General features: G+C 45.5%; 1 protein-coding gene and 1 long non-coding RNA gene across 4 annotated transcripts in view; both read left to right on the forward strand.

Moving 5' to 3' along the window:
- NEURL1B (neuralized E3 ubiquitin protein ligase 1B) overlaps positions 1 to 24655 on the forward strand; it is a 212151-nt gene that overhangs the window by 8178 nt on the left and 179318 nt on the right. Inside the window, exon 1 of one of the 2 annotated variants that reach the window (XM_075131339.1) lies at positions 17886 to 17986. The exons of the other annotated variant lie outside the window; for it this stretch is intronic. Within the exon in view, the coding sequence (XP_074987440.1) occupies positions 17926 to 17986 (61 nt within the window). The 5' untranslated portion in view covers positions 17886 to 17925. Of the gene's footprint in view, positions 1 to 17885; positions 17987 to 24655 lie in introns of those variants that run through there. 2 annotated transcript variants of the gene reach the window in all.
- On the forward strand, positions 6525 to 9673 carry LOC142072963 (uncharacterized). 2 transcript variants are annotated; one of them, XR_012669591.1, is made up of 3 exons: positions 6525 to 6592; positions 8386 to 8669; positions 9356 to 9673. It is a non-coding gene; the product is annotated as an uncharacterized LOC142072963 (long non-coding RNA). The 2 variants fall into 2 exon arrangements; XR_012669590.1 differs by lacking the exon at positions 6525 to 6592 and having other exon boundaries at positions 8277 to 8669.

The following is a 24655-nucleotide window of genomic DNA, read 5'->3' on the forward strand; positions in this document are numbered from 1 at the left end:
TAGATATTAGGAGAATCTTTTTAACGATAAGAGTAGCTAACCTCTGGAATAGGCTTCTCAGGGAGGTTGTGGAATCCCCATGACTGGAGGCTTTTAAGAATAGGTTGGACAAACATTGTCAAGGATGGTTTACTTGGTCCTACCTCAATGCAGAAGGCTGGACTTTATCATCTCTCAAGGTCCCTCACGGCCCTACATTTCTATGATTCTAACCTATTACTCCTTAACCATTCTACAGAATTTCTCTCTCTCTCTCTCACTGCCTACATCCTTCAGCTTCAATCCCATAACTGTGACTTTGCCCCAGAGCCATAGGGCAATCATCACACTTCTACCTTCCAGAGCTTTTTATTGGGAGTGAACATGGAGGCCTGACTTACAGTGTAGAGACTTTTTTTTTTCCTAGCCTGCAGGAGGGCACATTCCCCACTAGAGAGCAGCCTGCAGTTAGAAATTCAATTCTGCTCCCTCGTAACTGTAAAGATACAGAGAACAGTGAAGGCCCGGAAAAAGATGCTGTAAACCCAGTGCTTGAGGAAATGAGCATAATCAAACCTAAGGCAAATAACTACCAAGAAGAAAATCCTCTAATATCAAATTGTGCCTTGTATCTGAGTGGGATATAGTAAAAAGCAGCCACTGAGGATGGATCATGGTCTAGCAGTAAAGCTGGATTCTCATCCCTTGTCCATTCACTGTGTGTGTGGGTGGGCTGGATCTAGTGAAGGTGAGAGGGAAGTTTTTCTCTTTGGGGATCAGGGGTTAGGCTTCAAAAGTTGATGGCCCAAGACTGTTTAGCTGTGCAACTAATACAAACCAACCATTTGATTACCTGTTTCTGGACAGCTCAGGCTGATGTTTAATTGCTCCTTCTTAGCCTGTCTGCTGCTGAGGTGCCGACTTGTGCCATTGGGAGTAGGAGTGAAGTTCTGGTGCAGGATGCTGACTGACGGGACAAACTCACTTCTGTGGCTGAATGCAGACGTTCAGAGTGAGAGCTGGGTGCTTGTCTGTTGTCTGTGGTGCCACCTGACTCTGATGGGAGTCCCAATGTCTGCTTTACCTTCCTGAGTGGAACTTGCAGGAGGTCTCCAAATCTTGAAGGGTTAATCTCCACTTTGACAGGAGAAGTCCTCTGAGGGAGAGTACAGGGTCAGTGAGATCTCTGACCTTCTGTGTAACATTGAGGGGTTTATCCTTTTAGTTCCAAATCTTTCCTTCAAAGCAACTGAACTAATCCAGCATCTCACCTGCTTTCTGAGGAGCAGTGGACAAAAATCCTGCTGAATGTCAAGAACACTTTTGTGTCAGGACATTTCTGAATTACTTCATATTCTGAGTCAGATTCTGTTCGTCTTATGCAGTGGGAGTGTTGCGTGAATAAGAGGAGCTGGATTTGACCCTCTGTGTCAGTGTAAGAATTACCCCACAGTTGGGCTTGATCTATGACTTCTCTTCAGAGGTGCATGTCCCAGTGGTGTTCCAGGTCAGGATTGAGGTTCATTGGCAGGGCTATGTGGGGAACCCAGGGCTATAGTACAGGGGGAGGGGCTGAGAAATAATTCAGCTTCTAATTTGACCTGCATGATGTTTGCTGCAAATCTATGGAAAACAGAATTTGCATTCTTATCCCAGTCACACTATTGTGAAGTCCTCTGAAATGTAAGGCATGTATCATCTAAACCTTCCTAACCCATCCCATTGTCTCTTCTCTTCTTAGCGCTTGTGTACAGTTCTTCTAAATCAGGGGTTCTCAAATTGTGAGTCATGACCCCGTTTTAATGGGGTCAACAGGGCAGGCGTTAGATTTGCTGGGGGCTGGAGCCAAAGCTGAAGCCTGAGCCACACTGCCTGAGGCTGACCGAAGCCCCAAAGGCTTCAGCCCTGCACAGCAGGGCTCAGGTTACATGCTCCCTGCATGAGGCTGAAGCCCTTGGGATTTGGCTCCCCCCCCACCCCCCCAACCCAGGGCGGCAAGCTCAGGCTTCGGTTCCCACTCCTGGGGTCGTGTAGTAATTTTTTTGTCAGAAGGGGGTTGCGGTACAATTAAGTTGGAGAACTGCTCTTCTAGATGGATCTATCTGACAATGGCTTGTCCGGGTGTTTGAGGCATGTTCCTGCATTGAATCCCTTATGAGCTCTGGGCAGGAGGAGTGAGGCTGCTTCTGTTTCACACACATCCTTTAAATCAATTTCTCCTTTCTGAGAACCTATGGCTTCTGTAGCCCTCTTTGTCTAGCTCACTGTTGCATTTTGACTGAACTGTGCAGCCTCTTTCTGACGCTGTCCTCCAACCCCTAGGTGATCTTCTCCGCAAACCCTGATGTCTCCCCCCCGTTCTTCCCCAGTTCCCTACCCCAATTTTGTCTCTTCCCTCCTTCCCTTTACTAACCCTACAAACCCCTAATAAATCCTCTTTCCCCAGTGTGTGTGGGGTCCTTATGTTGTGTGTACCTGTCGTTGAGGTACACATGCTGTCAGTGAAGAGCTGCAGAGTTATCACCTTCTTAAACAGCATTTCCTGGCTTGTCCTGCCTCTGATGTGACTAGTTTCTGAGCACCCAGATCAGCCCCTGTTTGGAAGCCAGTCCCCTACCCTGTCATTGGGTGCTGAGCAACTTTGGATTAGCCAGGTGCCCGGCTTTGTGCCCAGCTCTCGCTTGGACCCGGTGGCTATTTGTGAATGTCCAAGCTACTGAAAATTCAGACGCAAGTAATTTAGTTACACAGCAAGTCGGGGCAGAGGCAGGGCTAGCTCTTGAGGAGTTCCTGGCTCTTAGTCCCATGCATGTTCCACTAAACCAGACGGCCGCTCAGTAGGTGTAAAAAATTATTTAAAAGGCACTCCACAGTGTTTGCTAAATGATGCTGAAGTGATCTTGCAGCCCTAAGAATACCAACTCCAAAGACACTGGGCTGAGCTATGGGGCCACAAAGGTACTGCAGAAGGCGACCTGCATGCTGACTCTGCTCTGACACTGACTGGCCTGCTTCCTGCAGTTTCATCTTGAGCCTCTGGATTGGAACATGAGCAGACTGGCAAGTGCATGTCTGTTAGATCTTAGGTCCAGCAGTGAAAGCTGTGTAACTTTGAATTGTCTCAAACTGAATTCCACTGGGTGTTCGCTTTTCTGAACAGTTTGGGACACTGTGCTTTTCCAAGCTAGCCTGCAGAAAAGTCATGGAAAGCATCATAACAGCAGCCTCTTCTTTCTATCCTTTGTAGACAGTGTGGTGTGCTTAGCTCCCACTGTGTCTACATGCTCTGGGAACAATGTCTTGGCCCAGCCCCGTTTATTCTGGGTAGCAAAGGCGTGGGACAAAAGATATTTCTGTATGATTCTTATTTTCCCCATTCCCCCCCTTGAGTAATATATTAACCTTCCATTCACTCACATTACTGCTTCTGCAAGGGCTCAGCTTGAGCCGGAATGTAATGCTGGTTGTTGGGTCATTTAAATCAAGTTACCGTACTTACTAGGCCGCTGAAAATTCTGGCTGGTAAAATCACTGGGGACTTTGGAATATTTGCTGTTGCTGGTGCTGTCTCCCTTTATAGGACAGGAAATGAGCAATGGAGCCAGACTTGGGAAGCCATCAAGCCTGCAGCCAGGGGGGACACCTGATAGATGGAGGGAGGGGCAATCCTGTACTGAGAGGCCTGTGTAAACTGTTGCTGCCTTTTTTCCACTGAATGCATCCGATGAAGTGAGCTGTAGCTCACGAAAGCTTATGCTCAAATAAATTTGTTAGTCTCTAAGATGCCACAAGTACTCCTTTTCTCAGTGCCCTACTAGCTCTTTCTGGGAAGAAAGTGAGGGGGGAGATAGGAGTAGGTATTGGAACCTAAAGTCACTTTGGCAGTGGATAGGAAACCTGCCAGCGGTAATTTTGGGGGCCGTTGCTGCATGCTGTGGTCGCTGGGAATGCTGCCACACACAAGTCAGATCCTGCTGCTCTGAAAGCACTGGTGGCTGGGGGTCTCTGTTAACTGAGTCCTGTCCCCATTGTCAAAGTGTCTAACCACTGTGGAGTCCTATAAGGCCATGGGTTCTAACCAGTGTTGAGCTTTGTTTTTCTTATTGCAATGAGAGTCACCGCCAAATTCCTCAAAAGCCATCTCTCGTCCTGCCCCCAGGAATGGTTGGCCTGCTATGCGCACAGGGGCAGGTCTCAGACCTGAGCCACCTTCCTGTCACTGTAACCCACTGACCACCCAGCCTGGGGGTGCTTATTGCCCTGTGGCTCCAAGCCTTGTGTTGGGGCCTCTCATGGTGTGGTTGTCACTTAAAACAACTATGAGCAAGAGGGTGACACATTCCTCTGCCTTGTTATTGGGTTGGTGCCACAATCTTACTCCTGAGAGCCTGGCTAACCCCTGCCCAACCAAGACTGACAGCTGCTTGGAGCTCATCTAGCTGTGCGGATGAGGATGTGTTGGACTGTCCTGCCATGGAAGTGTGTTGGGAGAATGCCGAGGAGCCTAGCACGGTGGGAAGTTAGAGATGAAGCCCCTCTAATGTTTCTGGAATCACATGGCTGGCAGGGTTGCCTTGGGCCCAGCTCTAGTTTGCAGAGTTGGAATTCCATCAAATGTTTCCTTCCAGGCAGAATCACTCCCTCCCCTCTAGCCAGTTCTTGGAAGAATAAATCCATGAATGAACTAGCAGTGATTTTAGAGTCTCCTTCAGGGCCCTGGTGCTGTGGAAACAGGAGGATCACGCTACCAAAAGGCGAATGTTCCACTTGACTCTGTCCTGTGCAGCCCAAATCAAAGGTGGAAATGGATTCTGGGGCTCGGTGGCACCGAACCCCAGCAAAACAGCTGGCTGGGTTTTGCGTTGAGAATCGGATTCTGTCTGTGAAGCGGAAGCTTGGCTGTTAGGCTGATTTTTACTGCCTTATTACTTTGAATGTCTTTGCTGCCCAGAGAGAGGGGACAACGGGCTCAAATTCTGTCCTGTCCTTACCTAGCTGATCTGTCCAGATGGTGGCTGGTGCAATAATAACTGGATATTTCATGGTATTTAAAAACAATTTTGGCTGGTAACCTGCAACTCCTGATACATTCAGCCAGAGATGTTGAGTGGGGTTATTCGCCCACGTTGTGTCCTTAATGCCATACGTCTTGTTCCAAGCCAGTCAACCCTGATGCCAAAACATTCTGTACAACAATCAGTTCCCCCACACAGTGCGTGTCATGCTTTGTTGGTCTTGTGTGGATTAACACCAGCTCAGTTTGGAGCTAACCTGCCCACATTAGGCTCCAGGGGACAATGTCAATAGAGCTAAAAATAGATCAGCTCTATTCATGTTAAGCATGAAGAACTCAACCATGCTTTGAGTCCAATCACTCATTTTATGGGGTGTATGTGTGTGTATATACTATTTGTTTCTTCCAAGGCTTCTTTATGAATGGAAGTACAATAGATCAGTCTATAAACTTCCATTCTACTTAAAATATTGGGGGGACTATATTTTAAATGGTAACACTGGGCACATTTTTAGAGATGATTGAGCAGCATGTTTGAAGAATATTGGGTGGAGGGGAATACTGCATGCATTTAATGACATTGCTCAAATAAATTTGTTAGTCTCTAAGGTGCCACAAGTCCTCCTTTTCTTTTTGCCTACATTTTGTATCCTTTCAAAAACCTGCTGTCCCACATCTATTTGAAGTGTGTATGGACTAAGTTTTCTGAACCCCTAGATGCTCCATCTCCATTGTTTCCATATGGAACTTGCTGCATGTGCTTTGGAATATCCCATGCTAAAGAGTTACTCACAGCTGCGTGGTCACTACCATTACTTTGTCATTCCCTGACAGTGAGCCTCGGGATACTCTTGGAACAAACACTGTCCACCCGGTGAGCTGACACACTTTGTAATGGCTCTGCTGACAGCTGGGAATTGGGCTTGTGAGACAAAACTCATAATATGCTAACATTTCCTACCATCACTAGTTCCAGCTTTCCCCCAGAGGCCTCCCCATTACCAATGTTTCTCATCCCTGGAGAGGCCACCTCTGTGGGTGTGAGAGCAGCTTGGTTTGATGCTGCCAGCATGGGGGCTTAGTGTGGTGGCTTCTTGGATGTGGACTTGGGGGCCTAGTCCAATTCCTAGTCACCAAGTTAACCCATTTTATGTAGGCAAGAAGACGACAAATTCCACTCGCTGTTGACGTGGTCTGGGTTTGAAGTGGTCATTTAAGAGTGAAAGGGTGTCTCCAGTTACTGACTCTGAGCCAGCTGGTCCCCAAATATTTCTAAACAAGAGATATTTTCAAACTCTTAAAAGCGTGTAGGGTGGTGGGGGAAAGGGGCGGTGCTTTACAGTGAAGCGATACTGAAATTCATCCCCCCCATTGTCTCTATTTCTGGGTCTCTGATCAAATTGAAACTTGATGCTAAATATGTACAACAGTTCAGCAAGGCAAAGCAAGACAAAGAGGCTATTTAAAGTTGCCGTCTTTTCCAGGGCTTGGCTCAGAGGCTCTGCTGCTGTTATGCCATTGTGACTCTGGAAAGCACATACGAGAAGCTAATGAAGTGTAATGTGCACTTAAAAGTACAAATTTAGGACCCATGCAAAGGTCAGATGGGAGTTTGGGTTTGTGTAAAACATGTATTTCTATAATGTAAGTAGGATTACTATAATTAGATAATAGGGGAATGTAATATGCAGTTATGCCTAGACAGCTGGTTCCAGGGCACTGTATGTGAATCTGAAAGTTGGGAGACCTAGGTTCTGTTCTTGACTCTGCCACTGACCTGCTGTGTGAACTTGGGTAAGTCCCTTATGGCCTCTGTGCCTCAGTTTTCCCCATCCATAAAACTTGGCTATTCATTCAATGGGGGACTCTGTCCTGGGAAGCAGTGACTCTGAAAAAGATTTGGGGGTCATGGTGGATGATCAGCTGAACATGAGCTCCCATGATGATACTGTAGCCAAAAGAGCTAATGCGGTTCTGGGATGTATGCACGTGGGAGTCTTGAGTACAACTAGAGAGGTTATTTTGTCTTTGTAGTTGGCATTGATGCAACCGCTGCTGGAATATTGTGTCCAGTTCAGGTGCCCACAATTCAAGAAGGATGTTGATAAATTGTAGAGGGTTCAGAGAGGAACCATGAGAATGATTAAAGGATTAGAAAACTTGCCTTATAGTGACAGACACAAGAACCTCAATCTATTTAACTTAACAAAGAAAAGATTAAAGGTGACTTGATTAGTCTACAAGTACTCACATGGGGAAACAAAAATTTCATAGTAGGCTCTTCAGTCTAGAAGAGAAAGGTATAACATGATCCAATGTCTGGAAGTTGAAGCTAGACAAATTCAGACTGGAAATAAGATGTACATTTTTAATGGCGAGAGTAACTAGCCATTGGAACAATTTACCAGGGGTTGGGGAGAGTGTTCCATCACAGACAATTTTAAAATCAAGATTGGATGCTTTTCTAAAAGGCACATGCTCTGGGAATTATTTGGGGGAAGTTAAATGGCCTATTATACAGGAGGTCAGACTAGATGATCACAATGGTCCCTTATGCTTAACTAGCTATGTAAAGTGCTTTGAGATTGCGTTTATAGAATGCTTTTATTCCTCACAGTGCATCTCTAGCTAATCTATCTCATTCAAACAAGCCAAAATATAGCAAAGACACATGTGACAGTTTAGGGAACAGGTCTAAGTACAGCGTATGAGTTCTGACAGATTTTATGAATTCTGTATATAACTTGAACTCTCAGTGTGCATTAAAATCAGCCATGTGCTGACAGGGTTTATGTCACACACAGGACTGGCTAGAAAACAAGAATTCTGTTCTGTGAAAATTTGAGATTTTGTCACTTGTTTTCATTCAGTGTGGAACGAAAACAAGCCCTTTCGAAAAATTTGTGAAAAAGAGGGGAGATAGAGACCCTCTCACTCCAGCCAGTAGCCTGGTGGCCAGGTTTCTCCCCTGGGATGTAGGAGACATCTGCCAGAGGTGAAGCAGGGACTTGAACCTTGTCTGTCACACCTCAGGTGAGAATCCTAAGCGTCCGTCCGTGTCTCTCTCTCCCCTCCCCACCCCCCCCCCCCAAAAAAAAAACAAACAAAACCAACTATCCTGGACCTTAAAAATCTTCCCCACAACATTTTAATAGAAAGTGATAGCTTTCTGTGAAAAGGTCCAGTTTTGACAAACTGACATTTTCCAACCAAGTGTCATGGAAAAATTCCTGACTAGCCCTAGTCATACACATTACGTTCCTGGTTTGGAAGAAGCTAGAGAACAATTAAAGTAGTTGTTAATGTGGAAGGTCTTTTGCCCTGGCAATACCATGGATATGCTAAAGAAATTGGCCAAGCTGAAGGAACTGGTTATTCTTTGTTGTCTTCAGGGAGGGTGGTTGGAGCAGTGGAAATTCAGCACCAGCAGAAAAGGAAAAGTCAGAGAGAGGTGTTAGAAGCAGCTGGTAAAAAGACACATACTCTCTGAGGTAAGGGGGAACTACTGGATTGCTGGACTTGAACAAGCAAGAGAGAGATTGTCTCTGTCTACCCCACAACAATCTGAAGGCTGTGCAGGAGAAGAGGAGTGTCCTGGGACCCTGAAAGGATTGACCAAAACCCAAAGGCTTCTTGGATCAGTGAGGACACCAGAGGGAGAGATTTTTGCATGCAGGTTTTGTTGGTTTTGCATAGATCTTTAAGTCTCTAGGAATTATGTGTGTGTGTTTAAGTTGTTACTTTGCAAAGCCTCAGAGTGCCTTGCTTTTAACTGTTGCATGTCCCTGAAGGACCAAAGAGTAAATTAGAGAGAGAATGCATGAGGGTGGAGGTCTGTGAAGGGATGTGCTTAAGCTATTGAGAGATTTGGAGGGTGGGGGTATTGTATTCAGTGCTGGTCTTGGGGACTAGGTCACCTAGACACTGGGGGCCCATTTCTATGAAGGATCATCAGCTAGGAATTGTGCACCCTTGGAGGCCAGAGTCAGACCCTGGATGCTGCTCACTCAAAAGGCTTAGAGTGCAGGATCCAGAGTTGGCTTGGCTTGGGATCCAAATACAGCAGTCTGGGGAGTGTCCAGGTCTGTGACAATACAATGCAATATTCCCCTCCTATCTCATTTTCAGCTTTATAGTAAAGGAATTTTCAGCATCTCCCCACAACTGCCCTCACACCTCCAAAAAATTTGCTAAGGAAGTGTGTGTATGTGTTTCGGGGGGGCGGAGGGAGGGCTTCATGTGCCCAACATACAAGTGTTGGGGCTGAGTGGTTTTATCTTCATAACATTCACTACACACTTCTACACAAATAACCAATCCGCACCTTATGTTTGTGTCTTCCTCCTGCCCTTGATGAAGTAGATGATGGCACATGATGCATCTCCTGCCCATGCTGGCATATCTCCTCTGATCAGAAGCAGTTGATACTGTATGGCTGCAGGGAGCTCCTCAGTGGCTTGTGCAGCCTTCAGCAGCGTGGCAAATCTTGACTTTGATCCTTCTGCACTGTGGAGCAATGCACCCTCGCTACACCCCTGGGAACTAGACTCCGTGCATGGGATCTCTGCTGATGTTCTTACTGCTGTGTAACTCTGTCCTTGCTGTACAACCCAAAGTATCCATTGTTGTATTAAAGGCTGCTCTCTCTAGGTATTCCTAAAGTAGGATGTACCAGCATGAGGTTGGTGTGAAGTCTTCATCATTTTTTATTTATATATATATAATATATAAAATAGAGAGAGAGAGATCTCAAAGCACTTTACAAAGGTGGGTTTATATTACCTCCATTCTACAATGGGGGCACTGTAGCAGGGGTGTGGGGGGGAGGGAGAGGGGCTGAAGTGCCTTACCCAAGGTAGAACATGGAATCTGTGACAGGGTAAGGTCCAGCTCTGTGTCATTCTCTGATTGGTAGCATTGGTCCCACCCAAAACTTGGAACAGAATACAGGAGTCCTGACCCAGGTCTCTCCTGAAACCTCTGATGTTTGGAGATTTAAAAGTATCAGATATATTGAAAGCTGTATTTGAAGTCAGCTGGGGACCTGGTGGATTTGGGCCCTTTGAGCGTCACCAATATTGCCAATCCCAAATGTTCAAAAATCATGAGACAGGCTCACCAAAAATCATGAGATTGAGATTCTGTAAAAATAATAGATTTAGTGTTCTTTTTATTTGCCTTCTGCTTTTTGAGCTTTAGGTGCACTGGGGTCACATTATGAAGCTTTCTTCATAGCCACGAAGGCTAGGAACTTACTTTTTCTTTAAGAACAAAGACTGAAATCATCACACATCCACTTGACTCCAAGATCTGTGGCTTTAAGGAAAACAATAAGTATCATGAGACTCATGACAAAATCATGAGTTGGCCACACTGCATCTCTTATGCAGGGATTTGTCTAGGGGAATTTTGTCATGTCTAAGAATTGGACATAACTCTTGCTAAGCCTGTCTGTCTGTTTGTCTGCACCCTGTGGGCATGTGAATTTGATTCCAAACAATCCGCATGTGTTTCTCTTCTCCTGTGCGAGTCATGCATGTGCAGTTGTAAACTGCCAAGCCCTCTGCCGAGAACACTTATCTTCCAACTCTCAACACTAAAATTCAGGGGTGGCTCTTGAGAGAACTGATCAATCTGAATGTAGCAGCTCCTAGGGAGATAATGGGGGTCTCAGGTAGCAAAAGCTCAGATATTTATTACAAACACAAAGTAATACAGGATCATGGAAGTGAGAGATGAGACCTGCCCTATTGTGTCCATTCTCCCTTTGATTTAGGGTAGGATAGAGGACTAGTAGGTAGTAATCTACTGCTATGCACCTCTCCCTCCTTCCAACCCCCCAGTCTATTCCATAATACCTTGCAAAGTGGAGCCAAAAGCCAAAGGAGGCTGCAGTTTCAAAAATATTTCCTACCTCAGGTCTTCAGATGGAGATATTATATCTGCCTCTTTCTAAGGCAGGGGTGGGCAAACTTTTTGGCTCAAGGGCCATGTCTGGATATGGAAATTGTATGGCGGACCATGAATGCTTATGAAATTGGGGTGTGTGGGTGGGGTGAGGGCTCCGACTCGGGGGTGGGAGTGGGCTCTGGGGTAGGGCCAGAAATGAGGAGTTCAGTCTGGGGTGTGTGTGTGAGGGCTCCGACTGGGGGTGCTGGCTCTTGGGTGGGGCTGGGTATGAGGGGTTGGGGATGCAGGAGGGTGCTCTGGGCTGGGACCGGGGTTCGGAGGGTGGGAAGGGGATCAGGGCTGAGGTTGGGGCATGGGAAGGGGTCAGAGGTGCAGGCTCCAGGCGGCACTTAGCTCAAGCAGCTCCCGGAAGCAGCGGCACGTCTCCTCTGCGGCTCCTATGCGGAGGTGTGACCAGGTGGCTCTGCATGCTGCCTCTTCCGCAGGAGCTGTCCCTGAAGCTCCCATTGGCCTCAGTTCCCAGCCAATGGGAGCTGCGGGGGTGGCATTTGGGGTAGGGGCAGTGTGCGGAACCCCCTGGCTGCACCTACGTGTAGGAGCCAGATGGTGGACATGGTGCTGTTTCTGGGAGCCTTAAAGAGCCATGGTACGTGCAGAGCAGGACAAGCCCCCGACCCCACCCCCTGGCTGGAGCACCGGAGCGGGGCAAGCACCAGACCCCACTCCCCAGCGGGAGCTCAAGGGCAGGATTAAAATGTCTGAAGGACCAGATGTGGCCCCCGGGCTGTAGTTTGCCCACCCCTGTTCTAAGGGAAAATGAACTGAGTAGTGTCAATTGGTGGAGCTGATTGCCTGGAATCTGCAAGCTGCCCCTTTATACACATCTTGGTAGTGTTTAGTAGACCAATAGCGTTTCATAGAAGTTTTATTTGTAAGACAAGAACAACAACCAAAGCATTTCCTGCCCTGGCATTTCCTGTTGTTCAGCCTCCTGGGAATGATTTTTGTTGTGTTGCAGATGCTACTGGCCTTGTCAATTCTCTGGATTCACTTATCTCTCTTTTGGTGGCATGTCGGATGTACCCCACCTTGGGTGACTAGATGTCCTGATTTTGTAGGGACAGTCCTGATTTTTGGGTCTTTTTCTTATATAGGCTCCTATTACACCCCGCGCCCCCCCCAACCTCTGTCCCGATTTTTCACATTTGCTGTCTGGTCACCCTGGACCAGATCCAGATGAAATGGACCTTTAATTCAGACACTGACTGTTTGTGCGTAGCATGTAGATCATCTTCTATGAAAAAACCTAGATGTTACAGATAGAACAGCAAAATGGTGCTTTTAAGATGCCGTATATAGGGCTTGATTCTTCTTACACTTCATTGGTATAACTAGGGAATTATTCCACTGAAATTGACATTCATACTGGTGTTAGGCTTGCCAACTTTCTAACCCCACAAAACTGAACACCCCTGCCCCGCCCGTCTCCCAAGGCCCCACCCTCCGCTTGCTCTCCCCACCTTCACTCACTTTCACTGGGCTGGGGCAGGGAGTTGGGGTGCGGGAGGCGGTTTGGGGTGCGGGCTCCAGGAGGGGGTTCTGACCTGGGGTTGGGGTGTGGGCTCCAGGCAGCGCTTATCTCAGGTAGCTCCCAGAAGTGGCCAGATGTTCAGCTCCTAGGTGGAGAGGCCCAGGGGCTCTGCGCACTGCCTACGCCTGCAGGCACTGGAATCATTGTCTGCGGTTCCTGGCCAGTGGGAGCTGCGGAGTCAACGCTTGGGGCGGAGGCAGCGCGTGGAGCCCCCAACCCTTCCACTTGGGAGCCAGACATGCTGGCTGCTTCCAAGAGCTGCACAGAGCCAGGGCAGGCAGGGAGCTAGCCTTAGCACCACCGACCGGACTTTTAGCGGCTGGTCAGCAGTGCTGACTGGAGCTGTCAAGGACCCTTTTTGACTGGGCATTCTGGTCGAAAACTGGATGCCTGGCAACCCTAACTGGTGTAAATACTGCACAAGAGAGAGAAGAATAGGGCCCTCAGACCCTAGTCAAGGGCTGGGCCCAAGGCTGCCGGCATTCCCTAAAGCCAGTGGCATCTGTGGAAGGAATGAGGGGTTGGGAGCAGCTCCTCTGATAGAGATGCCAGTTTGCATAGGTTTCTCTAGACGTCTCAGGTGGGCTAGGGTGTGAGAGCCTCTTTAAGGACTTTGAGTGGTGTGTGCTTGCAGATAGTGCGTGTTGAGTGGAAATCACTCCTGGGAAAAGAGGCTGGTAATAGTTCTCTGCTCCATCCTGCTCTTTGCGCTGCAGAGTTTTTCAGGACCCTGTTGCTCCCCTCTATTGTTGTCATGCTACAGATATCTTTCAATTGCAAAAGTGCCAGAGAGCTGGTAAGATGGAGAAGGCGCAGAGTGCATTTGGCAGGGGAGGAGAAAACAGGGCAGGAAGTTGGGAGGATCGAGGGGAGAGGCAATAGATGGGGGAAGCAGGGATATAATTCAGGAGACAAGGAGTAGTGGTCTTATAAAATGTGTCATTATTTTGATATGTCTGGGACTAACCTTTTCTTTTCATGATGGTAAAAACATTTAAATGGCCCAGATTTGGTCACTCTGTGTAAATCACTGGCCTGTGCATAGATACAGCGGTTAAAGATGGATTAGCTGCCTTTGCTAATACTCTGTGTCTCCCCTCCCCATTACGATTTTACTGCGTGTGTAAATATAGAATCAAGGTTGAGAAAGTCTGGGAGAAACTGGTTCCAAAAGCTCCCGCTCCCCACCTCTTCTCTCTGAGTGACCCCATAGCATTCCTTTTAGGTCGGAGCATCTCTGAGGGAGGGGGCTGCTCAGGCCCTGAGCCAACTTGTCGCTGCATGCCTGTGTCTTAATGGTCATCGAATCCAGCCATGGGAAAATCAAATCAACTCTGAAAAATCCCAGACTGAGCTATGAGCTGGCCAAGGATCTGAGGGGCAGAGGGGAAAAATCCCCTTGGGTTGCATCTTCAGGGAAAGTACGTTCTCAGGCCTAAAAATATGCAGCTAGACATGGTGGTGTTGGCTCTCTTCTGCCTGGGTCCCATGAGGAGGCTCGCAGCAGCAGCAGCAGCAGACATATTCAAATAACCAGTTACTGTCTCCCCCTCCTCCCCAATCTCTATGCAGAGTCTACAGGCTAAAATCCTGCATCTGCCTGAGATAAAGGGGCTCTCCCTGTTACCTCCCACAGGCCACTGCCATGGCTTCCGGGACATTTTTCAGATAAATGAACAAACGTTCCTTGTCCTGTGACGACTTTGATAAGGCTGAGGCTCCAGACACTGCACAATAACAGGCCTTTGTTTGTTCTATAAAATAACTCCTAATCTTTATTGGGCGGGGGGGGGGGGAATTCAGTTAAGGTGCCAGAGCTGTAACTGGTGCCAGCGGAGACGCGGAGTGACCTTTTCCTTCCTCTCCACCCCCAACTTTTTCACAAATCCCTTAGAGCTCTTAGGAGCATAGGAACTGCCAGACTGGATCAGAGCCATGGTCCATCTAATCCAGTGACACCACCAGATGCTTCAGTGGAAGGTGCAGGAAACCTGGTAGTGGACACACATGAGGTAATCTGCCATCGCCTCCTCCGAAGATCTCTGTCTAATCTCCAATACCCAGGGATTGTCTTAAATCCTGAATCATGATATTTTATATCCCTTGATACAATTTTGTTACCCAGTAATCATAGTTAATGCTATTCCTGTTATCCATATAAACGTCTAATCCATTCTCTTTGAATCTTGAAAAATTCTTGGTCTCAGTGACCTCATTGCCACAGGAATTCCACCATCCAATTATACATTCTGTTGAAAAAGTATTTCGTAGTATCACTTTTGAATTTGCCACCTTTCAATTTAATTGACTGTCTTGTGCTATGAGATAGGAAGCAACTGTTCTCCCTATTGACTTTTCTCTCTGCTGCGTTTTTATAGAGGGGGAGCTGGTTTTGCTGAGGTAAAAACAGTTGAAAATCGCTATTTCCTGTCTCTCACATACATTGCTCAGGAAAACTTTCGTAGCCTGCCAAGATAACTGAATATGAACATTTTAGCTCAGGGTTAGGCTCACACTATTGCCGCCACAAACACTGTACAGGGAAGGCCTGGAGCTGCCAGAGCAGCTGCAACAGTGGGTGGGGGTTTGGGAGCCAGCTGTGTTTCCCTGCTCACCTTCCAGACCTAGCCCATGGCTCTAGTGGCCTGTCCCCATCCTCTGGGGACATCACAAGGGTCAGAGATCCCTGATTCCTGAAACTGGGGAGGAGAGAGTACTCTGCCTCCTTCCCACCTCCACTACCAGTACCTGGCTTCTTCAGCTCATCCTCCCCCTCTGGGATAACAGCTTTCTCCTGCTACCAGCTAAAGTAGTTACTCCAGTAGGTCAAGCAGTAGAAGTCTGAAGGTTTAGGATTCGAACCCTGATAAAGATGATTGAGGGAGGAAGGAAGGTTGTGATAATTGCATATGATAGAATTAACTTTTTCCTGTTTAAAACAAAAAACAGACCAAAAAAAAACCCCTTTCTTTTCTTTTTGTGTTGAAAAAATACCCCCATGTTAAAAAAACATAATTAAAATTGTAGAGTGAAGCACTCAAAATTAGGAAGTAAGAATTAATGTTGCTTGTGAAACCTCACACAGAGGGGCTGAACTATGTGTTATGATAATCTTTATTTATGTGATCACATGCTATTTTTTTTTCCGCCGGACCTCTACCTCATTCAGAGCACAGGATGAGTGCCTCCAGGGGCCAAATTAAGGTTGTACAGGCAATTTAAACTCTGGCATTTCCTGGCTTTCAAGTGCTTGATGTTGCAACCTAAATGTTCTTTTAACCTGGTTTCTTTGGGGTTTTTTAATACAGTTATCATGTCCCTTCTGATTCATCTCCTTCTTAAGGTGAAGAATCCAAATCTTTTCAATCTTTCTTCATATGAGATTTTTTCTCCATGCCCCGAGTCATTCTCAACACCATTCTCTGAACCCCTTCTAATTCTGTAATATCCTTGTAGAGATGGGGTGACCAGTACTGCAAACAGTATTCCAGATGAGACCACATTACTAATTGTATATAGTGGCATAATAGTTTCCATTTTCTCCATCCCATTCCTTATGCATTTTTAACATCTTGTTGGCTTTTTGGACCACAGCTGCATATTGCGGAGAGGTCTGAATTGAGCTGTCAACAGTGACATCCAGATCCCTTTCCTGGTTTGATGCTGTTAATTTAGAATCTTGTAAAATATATGAGTAGGTCAATATTTTTCTCTGTGTGTGTATTACTTTGTATTTATCCACAGTGAACTTCATCTGTCCTCGTGTTTCCTGTTCACATACCTTGGTTAGATACCTCTTAAGTTCCTCACAGTCCTCTCTGTGTAATAACAATATCATCTACAAATTGTACCACCTCATTGCTCAACCCATTTTTCAAATTGTTAATAAATATATTGAACAACACAAGACCTAGTATGGAACCTGGAAGGCCACCCCACTGTCAACCTTTGCCCATGATGAAAGTTTTCCATTTATCCCTGTTTCCTTTCTCTTAGCTAGTCTTTTTTTAATCCATGACAATACTTTGCCTCTCAACACATGACTATTTAGTTACCTTAGCAGCCTTCTCTGAGGGTGTCTTGTGAAAGGCTGTTTGAAAGTCTGAATAAATAAGTGAACGTAGGAGAGTTGATCAACATGCTCTATTTACACATCAAAGAATTCTAATAGATTAGTGGGATACAATTTTCCTTTGCAGATTCTGTGCTGGTTAGAACTTTTCCTATCCTAATCCTTTTATTATTCTATTAATTATCACTGTGATGGGCTGGGTCACAAAAACCCCCTTAAGACTGTCACTAGATGTGCTGGGAAACTATTGAGAACAAACCCCCCTGCCAGAAGAGGCTTCCCTCTACTCCTGTCTTGCTGAGTTAGACACTACAGTCAGCTTCAGCACAGGGGTTGGGCCACACCTCTCTGCAGTTCACAGAAACTGAGATCCACTCAGCTTCGGGGCTTCTTAGTTAACAGGGACTTTCCCAGCACCCAGTAATCAGTCTTTCTGGGAGCCTAAACCCTGAATAAATCCGTATTACTCTGTATAAAGCTTATACAGGGTAAACTCATAAATTGTACGCCCTCTGTAACCCTGATAGAGAGAGATGCACAACTGTTTGCTCCCCCACGTATTACTTACTCTGGGTTAATTAATGAGCAAAAAGTGATTTTATTAAGTATAAAAAGTAGGATTTAAGTGGTTCCAAGTAATAACAGACAGAACAAAGTAAGTTACCAAGCAAAATGAAACAGAACACTCAAGTCTAAGCCTAATACGTTAAGACACTGATTGCAGATAAAAGCTCACCCCGAGAGATGTTCCAATAAGCTTCTTTCACAGACTGGACTCTTTCCTAGTCTGGGTCCAACAGTCACTCACATCCCTGTAGTTACTGTCCTTTGTTCCAGTTTCTTTCAGGCATCTCTTTGGGGTGGAGAGGCCATCTCCTGAGCCAGCTGAAGACAAAATGGAGGGGTTTCCAGGTCCTTTTATATTCTTGTGGGCGAAAACCCCTTTGTTCTCCTGTGCAAAATCACAGCAACAAGATGGAGTTTGTAGCCACCTGGGTAAGTCACATGTCCATGAACGATTCAGCTTTTTGCAGGCCGATGCCATTGTTTACATGTTAGTTTGAACATTCCCAGGAAAGGCTCAGACGTGGATTGGCATCTCTCAAGTCCATTGTCAGTTAAGTGCTTCTTGATTGGGCACGTCTGAGAACAGTCCTTTCTCAAGAAGCTGACCAAACGCTTCACTGAGGCTACTTAGAATCAAACACATTGAGATACAATATTCATAACCAAATACAAAAATGATACACACATACAGATGGCATAATCATAACCAGCAAACTACAACCTTTCCATAGACGCCCCACTGGACCTCCTCTGTACAAGACCTGATGGAACCATAGGACCCTGGATGCAACAATGATCTATACGGTCACAGTTCATGTCAATAACATCACAATCACTTCAACCAGTTTACCAGGTATGGACGTATGGCTTATGGATCTGGAATTCTCTGGATCACCCCTAGAGAATTTTTAAAATATAGTCACAACATTTGTCTCCCTCCAGTGCTCTGGCACTGAGAGAGTGCATATTTTCACCAGCAGCTCAGCCACTTCATACTTTAGCTCCTTCAGAACTCTTAGATGTCCTGTCTGGGCCTGGTGACATTGTTATTAAATGATAAATTTACTCTATCACCCCTTCTTCTGACACCTCAGTGTTTGATAGCACCTGATTTTTATTACCAGAAATGAGCTGGGCTGGGGTAAATATTTCCCCAACATCCTCTGCAGCCGATGCTGATGCAGATAAATCATTTAGCTTTTCAGCAATGGTCTTATCTTCCTTAATTGCTCATTCTGACCTCTAGTGATCCAGCAGACCCACAAAGACTTTAGTAGGCTTCCTGCTGCTTATATAATTAAAGAAATTCTTGTTAGTTATGCTTTCAGCTCTTTGAAATCCACCAGAGCTCTCCTAATTTCCCTCCTATGTATTGCCGACTGTAATTTATGGTCCTGTCTGTTGCCTTCACTAGGATCAAATTTCCCTATTCTTATAGCATTTCCCACTAGATTAAACTAAGGAAAATCAGAAAAGGGAGAAATGCCCGAGACTTCGTGAAGTCCTCTAGAGACATCACTATTACTATTGATTTTTACCTGAAAGATGCTGAGATACTATGGAGAAGGGCAGCAGCATAAAACCCTAAAATAGATAGGATGTACGTGTGTCACATTAGCTTTGTGGTATGGATGGAGTGACAAGTTACAGCAGCTGTAACAAGATCTAAAACTCCCCATGGTGAAGCACATCTCTTCGGGGTATTTTAGTTTTTGAATATGTGCTGAATTATCAGGTACATGGACTCAATGGGAAAGTAGCCCCAGAAGCCCTGGGGCAACTGCTCAGATCCAGCACCACCTTGTGTGATGCAGCACTATGTTCTCTCTCACCCTGAATTCCACGGAGTGCCTGCTTAGATCCATTACCCCATTCCCTATCCGACCAGTAACTTTGACAAAGAAATGAGATGGGCCGATGAGGGTTGTGTGTTGGCATCTGGATTAGGGTATAGGCTAGTTTTCAAGATCTGACTTCATGATCAGGATTCAGGGTTGTCTCTGAAATGAAATCTCTCAAATTGCGAGAAATCTCTCTGTTGTGAGAGTTCCTGAGAACTCGGGAGACTTCAGCCCCATTCAAATGGGGAAATATGCCCCTTCCAGATTTGGAACCAAAACTCATGAGGACAGATTTGGACCCAGAGAATCACAGCTGACGCTCTCCTCCCTTCAAAGTGGGTTGGATCTGAGCCTCTGACAGGTGCTAACTGTCTAGGTGATGATCATACAGTCAAGCAGCACAGATCAGCATGGCTGTTGCAGTTGAATCCTTTTAACAGTGGTTTGTATTAATCTGATGGAAGCAGGACTTGTGTGCTGCATGTTGGGAGCTGGAGAAAGAACTCCTTGGCTGTTTAGGAAATCAGCTGACATGGGGATGGATCACTTGATGATTACCTCTTCTGACAGGATACTGGGCTAGATGGACCTTGGTCTGACCCAGTATGGCTGTTCTTATTTTGGCTGCTGCCCAGTTCTTATAAATTACCCTGGTAAGATGCAGATCTTTATTTTAAACATAAGGGAGGTTATTCTGTATTTCAGTGGAGCCAGTTACTTCTGCCAACAAGGGGACACTCCAGAAAAACAGGATCCTGCCCCACCATGAAGCCAGTTTCCTGTGCAGAACTGCTTCCTTGGGATAGAAAGAAGGGGAAGAGTGTGTGCGTGGGGGGAGGAGTGGGTTTTTTTTCTGTAGTTTGAAGTGAGACTTTTTAATTTAATTTTTTATTGTGTTGCTTGTTTTTTTATTTTATTTTTTAAAATAACAGTAACCTTTTAACTGGGAACTTTGCACATCGAAAGCTGATAATAAATGAGGTCACTTCACTCGGTGTCAGCAGGGGCTGATATCTCTTACTCCCTGTTGGATGTTCTCTGCTGTCCCCTTCCCAGCTTTGGGCCTGGTACGGCTCCTATTGAAGTCCGTTACGGAGATCTCTTTAAATTAAGGCACAGTAGCTCAATATTGAAGGTGACTATAAGAGCATGAGTGTGGCTGATCAGCCTGCACTGAGAAAGTATCCACCTAGCTCTGGCTAAACTTGCAAAGTCCTGTCCCAACATGCACTGGGATCAGTGTAAAATTTGGCAGGTTTCTCTGGGGCAAATATTCTTGGTGGGTAGGGCAGGGGACTGAAATTATGGGTTTGAAGTTTTATTTACAGCTACATTGTTGACTTACTGTGAGATCTTGAGCATCTCTGTGCCTCAGTTATATTGTGACATTTCCCAAAGTACAATCTGGACTGTTGAACAACTGTGTCCCCTCAGTTTTCCAGCCTGGGGTGCCTTTTACACTGCTTCGCTATGAGAGAAACCACTGCTGGTCTGCTCACACACAGCCTCTAGCATGTAAATTACTCCCAGCTGTATTATGAGTGCTCTAGCCAGCCACTCCTGAATTGTATTAGAGTGACCAGCAAATTCCCACTACCAGACTTGTCCCCAGAAATGTGCATCTTGTACTGCCCAGCTCTCTCCTGGACTATATACAATCTCACAGAAAATCCATCATTTTATTAATAGAAAATGTTATACACAAATCTGATCTTAGTTAAGTTTCCCAAACACTTCAATCCAAACACACACTGGTTTAGATTAAAAAAATAAAAAGATAGATTTTAAGTGATCACAAGTAATGAGGTCTCAGGGTCAGAACTGGTTACAAAGAAATAAAAGTAAAACGCAATCTAATACTTCACTTAACAAGCTAAGTGAATTCAAAGTGAACGTCTCTTTCACCGTGTGTTCTAGCAGTCTTACGGGCTGAATCCTCCCGCCAGAATCTCTTCCCCCAGTCCCAAGCTGTTTCCTTTGTTCCTCCGGTGTTGTGGCTTCTGTGAGGAGAGATAAAGGGAGTGATGATTTGTGTCCTCTGGTCTCACTTCTTATAGTTATTTTCCTCTTTGAAAATCATCTTTAGCTGATGTTGAAGAGACAGAAAGTCTGTTTGCATGGGAATCTGCAGCTGTTTCATTGCCAAGATGTAAATTTCTTGCTTACACCCTTCTTCCTGACAAAGAATGGCTGCTTAACCAGGTGATAATTTATCAGTCTTGTAAAAAGGGTGAACATAAGTGTACAGACTATCCCATATACCATCTGTAAAATGGGGATAATAATACTGACTTCATTGGCATGTTCAGAGGCATAATCAATAGTTTGAAAAGAGTTTTTTGAGAGCCTCTTGAAAAAAAGCATATTCATAGATTTAAAAAAAATTTTTTTAAAAGCTAGAAGAGATCAGTTTGATCATCCAGCCTGACCTCCTGTATAAAACAAACTACAGAACCTTACTCAGTAATACCTGCATTAAATCCATATTATGAAACAGAAAGTTGTGTGTCAGTAAAAATGATCTTGGGGCCTGATTCTGCAAGGAGCAGATTTTTAAAGGCATTTAGGCGCCTAAAAAATTCAGATAGATGTTGAGAGGGGTTTTCAAAAGCACCTAGGCACCTAATTCCTGTCCCTGACTTCAGTGGAAGTTGGACACCTAAGTGCTTTGAAAATCCCAGTAGGCATCTTTCTGCACCTTTAGGTGCCTAAATGCCTTTAAAAATCTGGCCTTGAATGTCCTATATTCCTGTTCAAGTCAGCAGGACAATTGGGTTGCAGGATTGGGCTCACCCTGAATGAATTATCATTCCTGCTGCATGTTTTTTATAATCACCTTTGTTCATTCTCAGACATATTTGCATCTGCTTACTGCTCATCATCCACACTCCATGAGCCAGCAAGCAGTAATGATGAATTGTCGACCTCGTGCTCATTTCCCTGGGAATGCTCTATGGAGTCATAAATGCAAGGGGCAGATCCTTGGCTGGTGAAAATTGTCACAGCCCTATGGTAATCAATAGACCTATGACAGTTTATATATCAGCTGATGAGCTGCCCCAAGGGCTATGCCATCTCTGCTGCCTGAAACCAGCTACTTTCTCCTGTGAGGGGAATGGCCTCGTTCAAACACACATCTCTGCTTCAGACATGGGTTCTAACCACTGTGCTGGAGCTGTTAGTAATATCTGCCCTTTGTTGTGTTGTTCTCCAAAAACAAACTTTTGGGCAGCCCCTCATCATTCTTGTGTAGAAATCCATTTATAAACACTATTCTCCTAGTTGTCTGAGCATCAGTCAGTGACGAAAGTAAAAAAAAATGTCTTTAGCAGGAAATGATGCTGTAAAAGGGGTGGTGGGGGCAGGAAAGTTTACCAAATGGAAAAGGATGAGATTGAACAGGAAGAAGAATGCTCCTTTCCAGGTTCTCGGAAGGAATTGCAAACAATGGAGGAGAACTTGAAGTCCAAGATGGTAAATTCTCTTCCAATTAATTATCAGGCTGAGGCTCTAAACTCCCATATCATCCTGCCGGTTAGCAGCATACTCATCATTTCCCCTTTGTCCTGTGTGGCTGCGTGTTTGTGTGTTTCTTTCACTCAGGACAGGAGAAATGTTGCCAGCAGGCAAACACTAATCCATCCTGACAGCCCTGCCCATCTCCCTCCTTTATGTTGGCGTCTGCTGAACAGCTTGATTAGGGTCCCTTGGGCTTTATTCGTGCCACTTATTGCTTGCAAATTAATCTACAAGTTGGATGCATTTAACTCTTTGCTGGGGCTGGCTGGGGAATGTTCTGTTTGTTATGTTTCAGAGTAGCAGTCGTGTTAGTCTGTATTCGCAAAAAGAAAAGGAGGACTTGTGGCACCTTAGAGACTAACCAATTTATTGGAGCATACGCTTTTGTGAGCTACAGCTCACTTCATCGGATGCATTCTTTGGTGGATCTCCTTGTGTGTTAAATATCATGTCATGGAGTGGAGATGGTAACACCATCTCTGATCTGTTTCATGGGGAATGGTGTCCTCTGTGCGCCTGACTTTCAGACATGCTGAGCATCCACAGTGCCAGCGAAGTCAGTGGGATCTGTGGGTGCTCAGCCCTTGGCCCTGTCTCTAATGAAGTCTGTTATTGCTGACCACCCGCCCCCAACCCCAACCCAGCCACCTTTATTGGCAAAGGAGAATTGGATGGGACCTAAACTGCACCAATACTGCTCCTTAATTATCAATAGGCGGTCACTACTGAACAATTGGAGACATCAGGTATCCAAGGGATGTGTTCAGTAGAAATGGGCCTGTGTTGTGTGTGTATAGATATGATTCTGTTCAGTGTATGGTACTTTTAAATGGAGTCTGTGTATGTATGTGCCGAAGGGGAAGGGCTGTGAGGGAACGGAGAGTTGTACAGAGTGAGATGCACCTCGCTATTGTGTGTGCTCATGCTTTCTGACTCTGTATTCGTTCTTTCATTATTGTTTTGGCTTGATCTGAAATAAAAAGCCATCTGGGCTGAGAGTGCATATGCGTGAGTGATGGATGGGGTCAGTTGTAAAATCTCTTATTGGAGCACCCCTGACCTGTTGGGCATGTGAAGATAAAATGGTACCCATGCAACCAGGCCCATTGTTGATGCTGTGGTTCCATTTCAATGGCTGTGGCTGAGAATTCAGGGGAGGGAGCCAGTGAATATGCAGAAAGCATTGAAATGCCACAGAGGAGGTGGCCCAACTGTTGCCTTTCACATGCTCTTATTGTTTTAAATGTCACGTGAATTCTGGGCACTTGCATACATAAATGTTAACACTCTGGGCTTCTTATCTCCGTTTTCCATTTCAGTGCATGATCTGGCATCTCCCAGTTGATACAATGTACTGATCCGGCCATCAGCAATGTGTACGTTCATGTCCATTAGCGCTATGTGTCTCAGATAGGAAGCCCAGATACCAAACTGCTGCCCTGGCAGATAAAGCACAGTGGAGTTGTGTGCAAGGAATTCCACTTGATCTGATCTGGATTTCACTGTACAATGAACAATTGTGAGAACGGCTCAGGTCTTCAAAGCTTTTATTGATTTTTAGAAACAATTGCAGGTAAAATAAAAAAAGTGATGAAGTGAGCTGTAGCTCACGAAAGCTCATGCTCAAATAAATTGGTTAGTCTCTAAGGTGCCACAAGTACTCCTTTTCTTTTTGCGAATACAGACTAACACGGCTGTTCCTCTGAAACCAGGTAAAATAAAGTAATTCTCTCCTGTCTCTAGAGTGATTGAGAGCAGCCAGCAGAGGGAGCATTGGTCAGTCCTAATGTACAATGCATGTGCCCCAGAGCAGGATGTATGATACCTTCTGTATTTCTGTTCTTTGCTAGTCTCCAGTCGGAGAACAGCAGGCGTGGGGTGCGAACATTGCCAAGCCTCATGCCTTTAGCAGCTGTACCACATCTTAACAACACAGTCCAAACCAAAATCCAGAATTGTCAAGGTGGGAGAGGGAATGTCTTTTGTGGGACCAACTTCTGATGTGAGAGAGAGAAGATTTCGAGCTTACATGGAGCTCTTCTTCAGGTCTGGGAAAAATTAATCCCGGCCACAGCTGAACAGGTTGTAGGACCTGTTTTGGTTCAATAACAGTGATGGTCACTTCTGTTTCATCGCAGGGTTATAGTCTTACCTGGCATTAA

The sequence above is a fragment of the Caretta caretta genome, chromosome 8 (genome assembly GCF_965140235.1).
Source record: "Caretta caretta isolate rCarCar2 chromosome 8, rCarCar1.hap1, whole genome shotgun sequence".
Classification (NCBI taxonomy): domain Eukaryota; kingdom Metazoa; phylum Chordata; order Testudines; family Cheloniidae; genus Caretta; species Caretta caretta.